The following is a 14,386-nucleotide window of genomic DNA, read 5'->3' as shown; positions in this document are numbered from 1 at the left end:
ATCATGCCAACATACATATCACAATATAATAACATCTATCACATGCCAACATACATACCACAATATAATAACATCTATCACATGTCAACATACATATCACAATATAATAACATCTACATGTCAGCATACATATCACTATAATGTCTATCACATATCAAGTCAACATACATATCACAATATAATAACATCTATCACATGTCAACATGCATATCACAATATCTATTTCATAAGCACAGATCACTAATTCCAAGTGTAACACTAATCAATCAAGATGTATTTGCACATTGGTCTTTATTGGTAATACAAAAACTCTTGGCAGCCCTAACAATGTCAGTTCCTGGAGTGAACTCAAAACAATCACAATGGTTGTTAATCTTCACACTGAGGAGACCATGAATGGTCTTTTCATCTACGTTGTCTCTGGAATTTGTTTGGATCTTCCTCAGGATAGAAAATGTCTTCTCAGAGTCAGCATCACCTTGCTCTTCTGGTGAAGGTCATACTGCATCTTTCCACCTGGTAGCTCAAGCTTTTTCATTGAATTCCAGAATTTAGTCAAGTTGGTATGCTGATTGTCAGTTTTATGGAGATCAGCTTTCAGAGTAAGGATGCAGTCTCTTACTTGACTGGCTTTTGGTTCTGGTAAGACTAGCATAAATATATCAGATAGGTTGGCAACTGTAAAACAAAAATCAAAGGGTTCCATATACTTGAAAAATACCAGTTTTATAGTACTTTTATAGTAGCTCATATTTCTTTTGTTAATTAAAAACTATAACAAAAACAAAAATAGAAAATACTCAAGCTTACAATCTTCTGGAATAATTTTGTCTCTTGCTTTGGGATTCAAGTATGAGATGGCCTGTAGTACTATGTTCTTGAATGGAAACTTCTCTATCACAGTGGACATTACTGTGCAGTAAAACTGCCTCTCAGAACTGAAATAGAATACAGCATATTTATAATTGCTGTAACAAAAATAATGACACATCTTTAACTTAAATTCAATGTATTTTTATTTAAACTTAATAAAATTATGAAAATTAACAGCTGTACATATTTTATGATAAAATGATTTCTACATAAAATACATTGAATAATTATATTTAATACTGTTATACTTTAAACTTTCAAATTATAAATGCTGCTTTTTCACTAAACTAAAATGTATACCTGAAGAATTTTCTTACTGCAGCTAGGGAAAGTTCATCACATTCCTTGAGGTACTCTCTGGTCATCCAATCAATGGCAATCTTGTCATTATCCAGCTGGTTGTCTGTTGACTTGTCAACGTTTGTGATGTCCTCTTTCTCTGTACATCTTTGGCATTGCCAAATCTGATCATCAGTTTGCACAGTAGATGAATCATCTCAGTGTGCAGGAAGTTAACCATTGTGTTGCCAGTCCAAAATAATAAAAAAAAACATTAAAAATAACACAAATTAATTTATCAGTTATCAATTTCTCATGTAATTATTCACATCTAATCTTACCAGGAACATAACATTGATGTCATTGAGAACTGCAAGGATTAAATCCATAAAGATGTAGTAAAGCCACATCTCACCGGGTAGAAACTTGGTACAGCACATTACACGGCCAGGATTCTCAGAGTTTGGGTGTCTCTGGGAATAGGAATGCAGTTCTGGCCACAGTTGAAACAATCTCTTCACACATATCTCCAAGAACAATCACCTGGTCCCACAGTGCTTCACTAGCTTCATTGGCTCTGTATCAGCGAAATCCTGAAAACTGCTGTACTCTTCCTTGTGCTTGGAACTGAAGAAAAAATACACCTATTGTCAGCACAACATTCTACGCTTAGTGTGCTAAAATGTAAGCAGTTTGAAATCTTTTAATTTTCTCTTTCATTTTCTTCTTCACTGCAAACTCTGAGAATATTTAATTAATCTGTCTATGAAAAAATGGAAGAAGACATCAACTTGGAGGTTGTCAAGTGGTAGTGAAAGTATCTTCACAGCCTTTTGTGTGCAGACGTTGGTAAGGTGGCATACACAACCAAAGTTAGGCCCGGCATGGCAAGCAAGCGTGCGACTCGTAATCTGAGGGTCGCGGGTTTGCATCCCCGTTGCGCCAAACATGCTCGCCCTTTCAGCCGTGGGGGCATTATAATGTGACGGTCAATTCCACTATTCGTTGGTAAAAGAGTAGCCCAAGAGTTGGCAGTGGGTGGTGATGACCAGCTGCCTTCCCTCTAGTCTTACACTGCTAAATTAGGGACGGCTAGCACAGATAGCCCTCGCGTAGCTTTGTGCAAAATTCAGAAAAAACAAACAAAACAAACACAACCAAAGTTAAATACATTGGAGTTCATCTCTCAGATTTCTTTTCCAAAGCTGTTGTTTTTTTCTCCACCACTGATGAAGTTGATGACACAGCACTGTGCTTCTGTTTAGAGGACCCTCGGTGTGGATTCCTGTATTTGGTGAGGCGACCTCCCAGTGAAGGTTCTGTTTTTTCAGTTCATCTCCTCTTGCATCTAAACATCTACCCACGTGTTTGCCATGCATAACGACCCGTGAAGGAGAGGAGAGGATCCTGGTGGTTGAGGGGTCCAACCCTAACACACCATTTTGGCCTAGAATTCCTGTAGATGGGCAGTCTTGGTGTGGCACCCCTTGGGTCATTTGGCTAGTCCACTTGGACTAGGGTCAACCAAGTAGCAGTGTTGGATGTTCTCAACAGGTGTTGTGGGCATTGTATCTGATGCTGATGTTTGGGTATAATGCTCACAAAACCCTGGCACTGTTGCAGTGTCCTTGTTTGATATTGCAGTGCATCCCCTCGTAGGGCTCCATGATGAGTGGGGTCAGTAGGCACCAAAATATTCCTTTTTTTATTATGGATCCTCCAAATAAAAACTTAAATAAAATAGTGAATAAACAGTCCATAGGTAAACGACCATGTATTGAATATTCTAAGCAACAAACTTCAACATCTGTAACACCTGCTGTGCATAATTTTCTTATACTACATTCACTTTCAGACAAACCTTTAGAGCAAATGTCTCCCTTTCTCATTTAGAAGAGACTAGAGGGACTTGCTAGCTCTCCAATGTCAGTAAAGAAGCTTCGATCTGGTGAAGTATTGGTGGAAACTTCCACACCCCAACACAGTGAACTCCTCTTGCATTGAAAGGCAATTGGGAATATACCTATTGAGGTTACACCTCATGCTACTTTGAAATCATCACAAGGAATTATTGTTGAGAGGGATTTGAAGAACATCTCCGAGTCAGAGATTCTCACTGGTTTCTCCACCCAAGGAGTTTCTGCAGTGAGGCGTATATCCATTCGCAAAGATGGAATTATGATGCCAACCACTGTCCTCATTCTGACATTTACATCACCACGTCCACCTGCCATCATTTAGGCAGGTTATCTTAATTGCAGCATATGGCCATACATTCCAAACCCTCTCCAATGTTTCCAGTGTCAGCAGTTCAGTCACTCAGAGATGTCACACCATGGTTCCTTGATGTGTGCTCTTTGCAGTGGCAAGGACCACAATGCCTATGAGTGTGAAATGGACCCTCGTTGCATCAATTGCAATGGCTCTCACTAGTCCTACCTTCATTCTTGCCCAAAGTGGTTGGAAGAAAAAGAGGTGCAGCATTTGAAAACGATTCATTACATTACTTTTCCTGAGGCTCAAAAGTTTCTGTCCACCACATCATCTTGGACATATACTGCTGCAGTTCATTCTACTACTACAGTGGGATGATTCTCTCTGTGCCTCCCAAAGAATCATTCTCAAAACAAATGAAAAGTCTTTTGACCTCCATGGTTAAAAAAAAGTAGATGAATCAACTTCAACACCCATCTCTGTTCCTTACTACATTCCCACAAATCCCAAAATCCACTTCCTTTGGTTCTGAGTATAGGCATTTCCTCAGGTACATCTTATTTTCCTACTCCAAGATGCAAAACAATCATTCGTTTCCATCCTCAGTTGCTGGAATCCTCTTCCAACAGCAAAGACCTGCCCAATCAACCCAGGGCAGGTTCCATGGAGGTTGATAGACCTCCCTCAAATAAAGACAGTAAAGAAAAAAGATGTGGTCCTAAACAGAAGAATTTGCCACCCAATTCACCTACATGTAAATAAAAATGGCCACCTTGACACAGTGGAACTGTCGAGTTTTACCTTCTAATCTGGTTGGCATTAAAACACTGATTGCTTCCTACCATCCTGTATGTCTCTCCTTACAGGAAATATTTCTGAAACCTGCAGATACAGTCACCTTTTGGCAGTTTTCTTTGTACAGAAATGGTAGGCTGTGTGATGGACGAGTAAATGGAGGGGTGGCACTGTTGGTTGATCAGCGTGTGCTACTCTGTCTTTCCCACTTGACACATCCTTGGAGGCCATAGGCATCTGTGTTTCCTTGGGTTATGCCATTACTGTTTCTCTCTACCTGTCACCTGGAGAGACATATGATCAATTAGACCTTGATGCTCTCATTGAACAGTTGCCATCTCCCTTTTTAATCTTGGCAACTTTAATGGACATCATCCCCTCTGGGGCAGTGTTGATATTGATAAGAGGGGTCACTCCATAGAGCATATGCTCTCTGATCACAACCTTTCTCTTTTCAATACTGGTTCTCCTACTTATTTTCATGCACCTAGTCAGTCCTCTACTGCTACTGATCTCTCAATTTGCTCCCCTATACTATTCTCCCATTTTTCTTGGAAGGTTGACAATAATCTACGAATCAGTGATTATTTTCCTATTCTGAGAGAGACTGGCCATGGTTGATGCCACCCGACCTATGTGCCCAGGTAGAAGCTGGATCAAGCAAACTAGTCCTTTTCACTGCTCTCGCAGAATTTGATCCTACCATCGTCTGTAAGTCATCAGTAAACAACTGTGTGGCAGCAGTAACTGACTCTATTATACAAGCAGCTGCTCAATGTATTCCTAAAACCTCAATATGTTTTCCATGATATCCTCATCCATGGTGGAATCCCACTTGCCACATGGCACAGAAGGCTCAAAAATGGGCCTGGGATACTTTTCGTGGGTATCCCACACTCTCGCAATGCATTGCTTTCCAGCAGGCCCATGCACATGCTCAGTCGGTCAGACGTCAAAGCCAGAAGGAATCTTGGATTAAGTTCACAACCAGCATACCTTCTACCACCAGTTCCAGATTTGAAAGGTCAGTAGGGAATACAATTCTGTTCCCCTCTCAATATTACTCTCTGATGACCAGGAAGTAGCTGATACCCAGAGCAATGCTGATACTCTAGATGAAAGGTTTTGCCAGGTATCTAGCACTTCTGCTTCTTCCTCCACCTTCATAGCTATCAAGACTAAGGCAGAGTAATCACCTCTTTCCTTTCGAGGTGATTGTCTCTGTGACTATAATCATCAGTATGGCATTACATGAGTTGGACCTGATGATGTACACTATGAAATGCTGTACCATCTAGCTCCTGCTTCTCTTGCTATTCTTCTGATTGTTTTAACCAAATCTGGCAGGAGAATGTTTTTCCTGATGCATGGTGCCAGGCTATTGTCCTACCTTTCTCTAAGCCTGGAAAGGATCCCAAGATTCCTTCAAACTATTGTCCAATTGCTTTAATGAGCTGTCTCTGTAAGACCTTTGAGAGGATGGTTAATGCTTATCTCATTTGGTTCCTTGAATCAAACCTCCTCCTCTCATCCACCCAGTGTGGGTTCCAATGACAGCGCTTCACTGTGGACCACCTGATTCGACTTGAAACATCAGTCAGAGAAGCCTTTCTCAAATGACATCTTGTATCAATATTCTTTGATGTTGTGAAGACTTATGATACAATATGGAGGTATGGCATTTTGTGAGATCTGCATATATATAGGTTACGTGGTCATTTGTCCATTTTTATTAAAAATTTTTTAATGGATAGGAGATTCCAAGTTCGTGTTGGTTTGATACTTTCATGTTCTTTTCTACAGGAACTTGGAGTCCCTCAGGGCTGTGTTTTGAGTGTCACACTTTTCAGTATAAATATTAATGCAATCACTGAACAACTCCCTCTTACTGTTGCAAATGGGCTTCATGTTGACGACTTTCACATCTCATGTCAGTCATCGAACATGAAGTTTATTGAGTGGAAGCTACAGACTGCTCTCAATCATTTGCTAAAGTAGACCTTGGCAAACGGCTTTAACTTCTCTCTCTCTAAGACCATTTGCATGCACTTTTGCCATGAACAGGGTATTCACCCTGATCTTGAACTCTGTATCGACAAAGTTGTGCTGCCTGTGGTCCCGAGACAAAGTTATTGGGACTTATCTTTGACCATTTGCAACTGTCTTTACTACATACTTCAAAACTTTATTCCTTACAAAAGCATCCTACCTGGAACTGTGTTTTCATTCCTTGGTGGGCTATGCTTTTTCAGAACAGAAGATCTGCCATTTCTCCTTTTGGCCTTCATATCCAGATGCACTTACAGTCATGTGAAAAAGTTAGGACACACTATGAAAGCCTGTGTATTTTTGTAACATTTTTGGATATATAGATATTTAATTTCAATAATACTGAGAGATTATTGGAATATAACTAAACAATTAAAATGGAAGAAAAGACTTTTCAAGATCTTCTGTAAATATAATTCTACAAAAATGCATATTCTAACTGAGGAAAAAGTTAGGACACCCTATCCCCTAATAGCTAATGTTACCCCCTTTAGCTGAAATAACTGCAGTGAGACGCTTCTTGTAGCCATCTATCAGTCTCTGACATCGGTCTGAAAAAAGTTTGCCCAACTCCTCAATGCAGAATTCTTTCAGCTGTGAGATGTTTAAGGGGTTTCTTGCATGTACAGCTCGTTTCAAGTCACCCTACAGCATCTCAATGGGATTAAGATTTGGGCTTTGACTTGGCCATTCCAGGACTCTCCATTTCTTAGTTTTCAGCCAGTCCTTGGTGGATGTACTGGTATGTTCTGGGTCATTGTCATGTTGCAAGGTCCAGTTCCACTTCAGCTTTAATTTTCATACAGATGGTCTCACATGATCCTCGAGCACCCTCTGATACACAGTAGGATTCATGGTGGATTCTATGATTGTGAGCTGTCCAGGTTCTGCTGCAGCTAAGCAGCCCCAAACCACAACACTTCCACCTCCATACTTCACAGTTGGTATGAGGTTCTTTTCCTGGAATGCTGTATTTGGTTTACACCAAACATATCCTCTGTTCTGATGTCCAAATAATTCAATCAGTGGAATGGCTGATTTCAAAATCTTTTGGGATCTTTTTAAATCCTTTACCAGACTCATAAGCTGCTACAATTTTCTTTCTGAAGGCCTCAGACAGCTCTTTTGGTCTCACCATGGTGCTCACTCTCACTTCAACAGTCAGGAGCACACAAAACTAAATGTCTGAGGTTTCAATTGAGCAAGCCTCATTCAAAATGCTGAGTAACAATCTTTTAATCATGTGCACCTGGTGTGATACACCTGTGTGTGAGTTGAGCCATTTTAAGTGGGAATAAATCTGGGGGTGTCCTGACTCTTCCTCAGTTAGAATATGCTTTTTTGTATAATTACTTTTACAGAAGATCTTGAAAAGTCTTTTTTTCAGTTTTAATTGTTTAGTTATATTCATATAATCTCTCAGTATTGTTGAAATTGAGATTATCTATATATCCAAAAATGTTACAAAAATACACATGCTTTCATTGGGTGTCCTAACTTTTTCACATGACTGTAGATGAATTGGGTCTGTCTTTGGATAACATTGCTGTATCCACTGATCAGACCATCCCACCATGGCTTCTTGCAATCCCCAAATGTGACCTATCTTTAACTCATCTGAGAAAAGCAGACACTCCTGATTGGAAATACTGTCTGTTATTTGCTGAACATCTTTCGAACCATCCTTCCTCTCCTATTTATACAGATGGTTTGAAATCAGGTGACTGTGTGGAATCTGCCATGGTTTTTTGTGGTTCAGTGGTTGCGAGCAGAATCCCTTCTACAGCTTCTGTGTTCACTGTTGAGCTGTACACCATTTCTCTTTCTCTGAATCATGTAGAAGCTAAGCAGTACTCAAAGTGCACTATTTATACTGACTCACTTAGTTCTCTACTGGCTCTTTGAATCACTTCATGTTAGTTTGCACCCTGTTCTCACTGATATTCCAAACCAACTGGCCCATTTCTCTTTAACATCTACTTCTATCTAGTTTTTCTGGATACTGGGCCACGTTAGTATTCACGGGACATGTTGCCGACACCACAGCTAAATCTATCTCCTCTGGCACTATCACCGCTGTGCCTGTTCCATACATGGACTATGGTCCTGTATTCAAAGCTTGGCTCTGTGCTAGTTGGCTCGACTTGGAGTGAGCAACGTGAAAACAAGGTTTTCCAAATAAAACCATATATTGGACCTTGGCCGTGTTGCTTCCGTAAGGATCGGAAAGAGGAAGCTATTCTAACTAGACTACGCATTGGTCACAGTTTTTCAACTCATCATTTTCTTTTATCTGCATCTTTATGCACCAGTGTATAGCCTGTGTAACACTCAGGTCACAATTAGCCAAATTTTACTTTCTTGCCATCGTTACGACTCTCATCAATGGCACCATTTTTAACATGTTCTGTCCCAAGGTTTGTCCATAATGTTAGACAGTGTTATTGGTGATGGTGACATTGTCCACCTTTGCAGTGTTTTTACTTTTTTAAAGGCTATTAATTTTTATCATGCTATTTAAGTTTTTTAATTTACACATTAGACATTTTTAATGAGATTTCTTTTTAAGAATCAAAGTACATGTAGTCTGATTTGAAAATAGAAAATGGCTGTAATGTTAAATAATTCGAAACCAAGATTGAAAAGGCCAACAAGGTTTTTGTACTTATCTGTTAGTCTTCCTGGCAAGTTATAGTAATTACAGTTATGCTACAGAAAGTCCTCTACAACTTGTATTACTGTAGTTTTTCTCTTAATTCTGTAGACTAGATGTAAACATTGATTCTATGTTTTTTTATTTGTTTTGTTTTACCTTAACTTCCTTTTATGAATTTTACTAAATTTACTTTAATTTCAATTTTTTACCACATGTTTGGCACAGATAGCCAAGCTTATTTGTGCCATAAAACACAAAATCAACCAACCAACTGACCATTTGGGGATGGGGTCTGAGTATGTCTAGTGAGGCTGTTCCTGTCACCATAATAAATCATGAAGTCCAGTTTACAGGAACTGCAGTGGGCACAGGCTGTCCCCTTGTCACTTGATGTGCACTGCCTAAGATATGATAAAATAAGTTTTATTTAAAGTCTGTATGTATAAAACAATACAACAAAGCTCATATGAACTTTTGACTGACAAAAGCAAAACAAAATAACCTGAATTCCGTTATTCATGCTTTATTGAAATTGGTTAGGTACTTGGTCTGTTTTCAAGTGATGATTTTGAAGGAGTAGATAACATGTGTTTAAGCTCATTTAAGATTTGTTTTAGACTAAACAATACCAATGACTAATTGTTAAATTAACATATATACACAAACCACCAACTGCAGATTGCACATGCAGACACAACTATGGACAATTTTGCAATGTATTAGAAGTTTGTATTAATTTGTTAAAATACTAGGTGTGATTCTGAATTGGGGAGAAAAATTTAAAAAATGACTAGTAAAATTTTGTAATTTCTATCCTTTCCATTAATGAAAAAAGAAAAATTATTTTGAATTCGTATGGAATTTACACTAACTGGGAAAATTTAAGGAGCAAAAGAAATTATAATAACAATCATAAAATTCAGAACATTTTTTATTTCAAGAAAATACATTCTCACCAAAATGCATAAAAAATTAAAAATATAAATTAAAAATATGTAAAAAAAAAGACATTTACAAAATCAGTAAAATAAGGAATAAGGAAGGTTAAAGAGTGAGAAAAGACAGTAATAAAAGGCAACAGGGTGAAAATGTTAAGTGATTTATTATTTCACTTTTTAATTTATCTGTAGGAAATCAATGTGCTTATTTGCTAACAATCAGCTTCATTTTTTTCACTTTCATCTTAAAAATTATATTGAGTGTCAAAGAGGCATTGCTATTTGAAAAGTAAATCGATAGTGCTCATAATTAATGACACAAGCACCTTTTGCAATAATGGAATTGCTAGTAATGGTAATTTTTGTTTGTTATTGTCAGCATTACATATGATGGAGAAATTGAAAATTCATGAGGAAATCTAGAGTATAATAAGTTACAAAGGGGTGAAGAAATAATAATTGCACAGGTGTGCATTCTTATTTTAAAGAGAAGGTTAAGAGGGGCCCTCTGAAATGTGGGATTTTTTCTTCCCATCGGGAGTATCACATGTACATAGTCATAAATGTGTATTTTTCTTTATGTTTCAAGACCAAGTAGGTACTTTGTATGTTAAAATACTAAATATACAATTTATTCACCTCTTGAACTTTTTAAGTGCTGATTCTGTGATGTTAATAATAGTAGTTCTATTTTTAGTCTAATTTAAAATTTTAGGCCCAATACATAAATGGTAATGTAAGGCTTAGCTGAAACACTACTTGTTAAATTTTATTTTGCATTTGGCTACAGCTCAGTGTCATCAAACTTCTGAATTAAACTATTTTGCTGTTTTATGACTAAAGTTATCAAAAAATAAAGAATAAAAACAAACCATTCTGATGAATATTGACCATTTAACATGAACACCATAGTTGGCCTAAGAAAATTAGATGGTAGTTTTGTTGCCTAGTAACAATTTATATTATTGAGCATTACCAAAAAAATGAGTGTGAAACCATTCCCAGCATAGTGAATAAGCCTATTGTAGTTTGTGATTTTGAAAAGCAAATGAATTCTAGAAGATAATATTGGTGGTATAGGACCATGACATAGAATTAAGCTGAATATCATTTGAAGTAGTTGTAGATATAGCTTCTTTCTTAGTTTTTTGTATGAATTGAAGTAATTAACTAAAATCTTTGTAATGAAAAAAATTAAGTAATTGATGGGTTTTTGACAATAAACAGTATTGCTGTTTGTTAATGAATCACCCCAGCCATATTGAGAAATATTCAGTTTAATTAACTAGAAAATAAATAGAATGAAACTTTAAAAGTTTCCTGAACTTCTATTTCAATTTTTTTATTCAAATTAATAGGAAGAACCAAGAAAGTAACTTGCATTGATTCATCTTTGCAAAATGTACCTGAAATAATTTACACTAAGATTATTAAAAGCATTAAACTAATTACTGTTATTATACTCTTATTGTTTACAATTATAAACACACTTAATTTAAGTACTATTATCTTTAAAAGGAAGTAATTCAAACTGTTGCATCTACTTGCAGGAAGTATAATGCACAGTTGTTTCATATAACCTCCTTTAAGAAAAATATTTGTATTTGTTCTTTATTTACATGCATATCTAAAGAAAGCATCATTGTCTGTGCATACTAATTGTTTTTTGTTTACATTGCCTTCCACTTTTATTATACAATAGTTGTTGTCCTGAATTAAGGTGAATTTTTGAGATATTACTGTATATTTTTAATGATGTTTGCTAAAATGTATAATCAAAGCATTATGGAACTTTGAATGTAAAATTGATCAGATTTTCGAGTTTAACCCTCTATGGTATTCAGCTTAATTTGGTAACAGAATGAACATATTTATTTTTGGTGTAGTGTGTACATTCTTTATCTAAATTTGGAAAGTTATATGATGTATTACAAAAATGTTAATAACATTATTTTGCTATAACAATTAATGTAGTCTTCCATTTGTATAACAGTAAGCTTCAATGGAACTGACAAAAAATGCTCATTTTTCACTGCAAGGTTCAAAGGGTCCCCATCATTAGTCACAGATGCTGCGATATACTGGATAGTCTCTTTCATTGTAGCTACTCCATATGCAGAAACATCTGCCTGTGATACCTTCATATTTGTGCCAAGTTTGATCCCACTAGCTTGTAAATGGAATTATGAACACAGTTTAAAAATATTTTTCTCCAGGATCTTCAGAGGGTCTAGGAAAACAAAACCTGATGGCACATTCAATATCTGCAATGCTGTAAAACTACTAGACCAGGATGACCTACCAAGGACATTTTAGCTCCCCTTAGTACCCAAATAAATAAGGATAGGAGAGTTATGACATGTAGATAAAGACATTCACTGGGCTACCCCAGTTCTGCTCTGTCAAGGTTGGTCCTGCCAGCTTCAAACCTGTGGGAGGATTTCTCAAAGAAACAAATTTACAAATACATACCATGAATTAATATAGGATTATAGGATATTGTTGTTAACAATATTGTTTTTATTGGTAATGACAAAAATTCGTTTAGATAACTTAATCATGATTATAAAATGTTTCAGAATAAACATTGCTAAGCCTCTTTTCAGTAATCATTTCAAAGTTAATTAACAGTGATTGTATGCATGCATGTGTGTGTATAAAAATAGTTTGCGTTCACAAGTATACAATTTTATGTACAAGCATTTAGCTTATTATTATTGCTATACATAATTTCTAAATACTATATCAAGTTCAAAAACTGGACAACCTAAAGAAATCTTTTTGAGCTTCTTACTTTAATAGTATTTAAATAGCATACCTTCTAAGATTCTTGCCTTTAGTCAAGAGATTAACTACAGAAATGATTTAGAAGTTATAGAAAAGTTAGCTGTCAGTTTATGTTGTGAAAATACCTGCATTTTAAAAATTTGATTGTGTTCTGGAGGAAGTGCACTATTTTTAATTTTAAATGTTATACACCAAATCTCAGCCTAAAAACCAGGAAGTGATATTTAAATTACTGTTCCTGTTAGTTTACTGACTGCCTAGTACATGTTTTCTATGTTTCAAGTACAACACCTTCAAGTCAGACTGTGGGAGGTGGAGAACCTATGGATTTGCAACTAGACTACTGGACCACATATCGTACTGAATCAAGCAAGAAGGGAGAAAGCAATAAATTTAGTTTGAAAAGCACATTTCGAACTCTGCAGATTTCCCGTCTTCCTAATGCTGGTGAAAGTGGAAACTCTTCATTAACTCTGAATTTTGTTACAAAGGAGAAAAGACAAAAAAGTGTGTAATACCAGAATGTGTTAAAATGTTAATACTTGTCATATTCTTTATTCTAACTTAATTAAATTCTGTTTACAGTTAGTGTTCACAATTAGGATATCACACCCATAATATTTTCAATTTTCCCCTTGTTAAATATCTAATTTTAAACTGAAGGTTGTTAGACATACCTTCTTGTATATAGATTATACTTTTATATTATTTTAAAAGGTGAGAAAAACTATGACAAACAATCTTACTATAATCATTACCACTTATCTCAAGTTTAAATTATTATAAGTATCAAAAAAAGTGCATACAAGACAACAGCTGTACCATTAAGTAAAATGTTAACTAACAGTAGTAGATACTTAAGTGATATATTTATCATAACCCCTTCTTGGCTTTTAAGACCATATAGATATTATCTCTGATTTTAATAACTTTATTCTAATTTCACTAGATAAATCTTTCCTGTTGATAGCAGTTGTGAGTAAATTAATGAATTATTATACTTTTTAGTTCGATATTACACTAACATGAGTGATCATGAAGTACAATATTTTGATGCTAATAACCACATATATATATATTTTTTTTTCAATATGATATCTTACCTCCACTCAAAACAGTTTTCTTGACTTGTACTACCCTCTGTCAGTTCAAATTTTCACTTCCTTGAAACTCCCACTTACTGCCATTTATATTATCTGCATACTAGCATGCAAATGAATATGCAATAATCCTTCACCAACAGAAGTGTGATACTTACCCCTATCATGACTAGCACCCCTTCTAGTTATCCAGGTTTTAATCACTTCTGGGTTTGGGAGTGTTATTGTACAGAAATGTTTTTATTTGGGTTTGACTGACCTTTCAACTTCACTTTTAAATCAGTTACACTTGTTATTTGTTGTTTTGGTAATTCTGGTAGTGAGTTACAAGTTTTTTTTCTTTTTTTCCTCTTTTCTCTCTTATTTCACTTCTGAGAATTGTGCACTCACAGTTTCAGTTAGGATCATGGTTACAACTATTCTTGCTTCTGCACCAGATTTCCCAACTACTTATGCAGGGTTGGAACCAAGGTTGTTGACACATGGAGTGACATCAGGAATTGTTCAATTTCCTGCTACATTAAGAACAAAATGAAGATTGTCCTATCACACTTTCTCAAGGTTTGATTGGTTGGGAAGAGGTAGGTTTGGACACCCTTCTTCTCCCTTCTGAATCTTCCTCTCAGATGTGTGTCATTTCAGGCCTCCTTCACCTTTTGTGAAATTGATCAATCATGTATGGTATGTCCTCCTCT

General features: G+C 36.2%; 2 protein-coding genes across 2 annotated transcripts in view; one reads left to right on the top strand and one right to left on the bottom strand.

Moving 5' to 3' along the window:
• Window positions 1–14,386, top strand: part of KrT95D (phosphofurin acidic cluster sorting protein KrT95D) — a 129,516-nt gene that overhangs the window by 96,256 nt on the left and 18,874 nt on the right. The window contains exon 19 of the mRNA XM_076503589.1: window positions 12,875–13,098. Within this exon, the coding sequence (XP_076359704.1) occupies window positions 12,875–13,098 (224 nt within the window). The remainder of the gene's footprint in view (window positions 1–12,874; window positions 13,099–14,386) is intronic.
• LOC143252040 (uncharacterized) lies at window positions 286–1,418 on the bottom strand. The gene is made up of 3 exons (XM_076503588.1): window positions 1,174–1,418; window positions 811–938; window positions 286–678 (listed from the first exon to the last, which is right to left on the bottom strand). Exons 1-3 carry the CDS (start codon window positions 1,236–1,238, stop codon window positions 443–445), a joined length of 429 nt encoding a protein of 142 aa, XP_076359703.1. The 5' UTR covers window positions 1,239–1,418; the 3' UTR covers window positions 286–442.

This window comes from Tachypleus tridentatus, chromosome 6 (assembly GCF_004210375.1).
Source record: "Tachypleus tridentatus isolate NWPU-2018 chromosome 6, ASM421037v1, whole genome shotgun sequence".
NCBI classification, from domain to species: domain Eukaryota; kingdom Metazoa; phylum Arthropoda; class Merostomata; order Xiphosura; family Limulidae; genus Tachypleus; species Tachypleus tridentatus.
The sequence above is the reverse complement of the archived record's forward strand: the minus strand, read 5'-3'. Positions and strand labels throughout refer to the sequence as shown.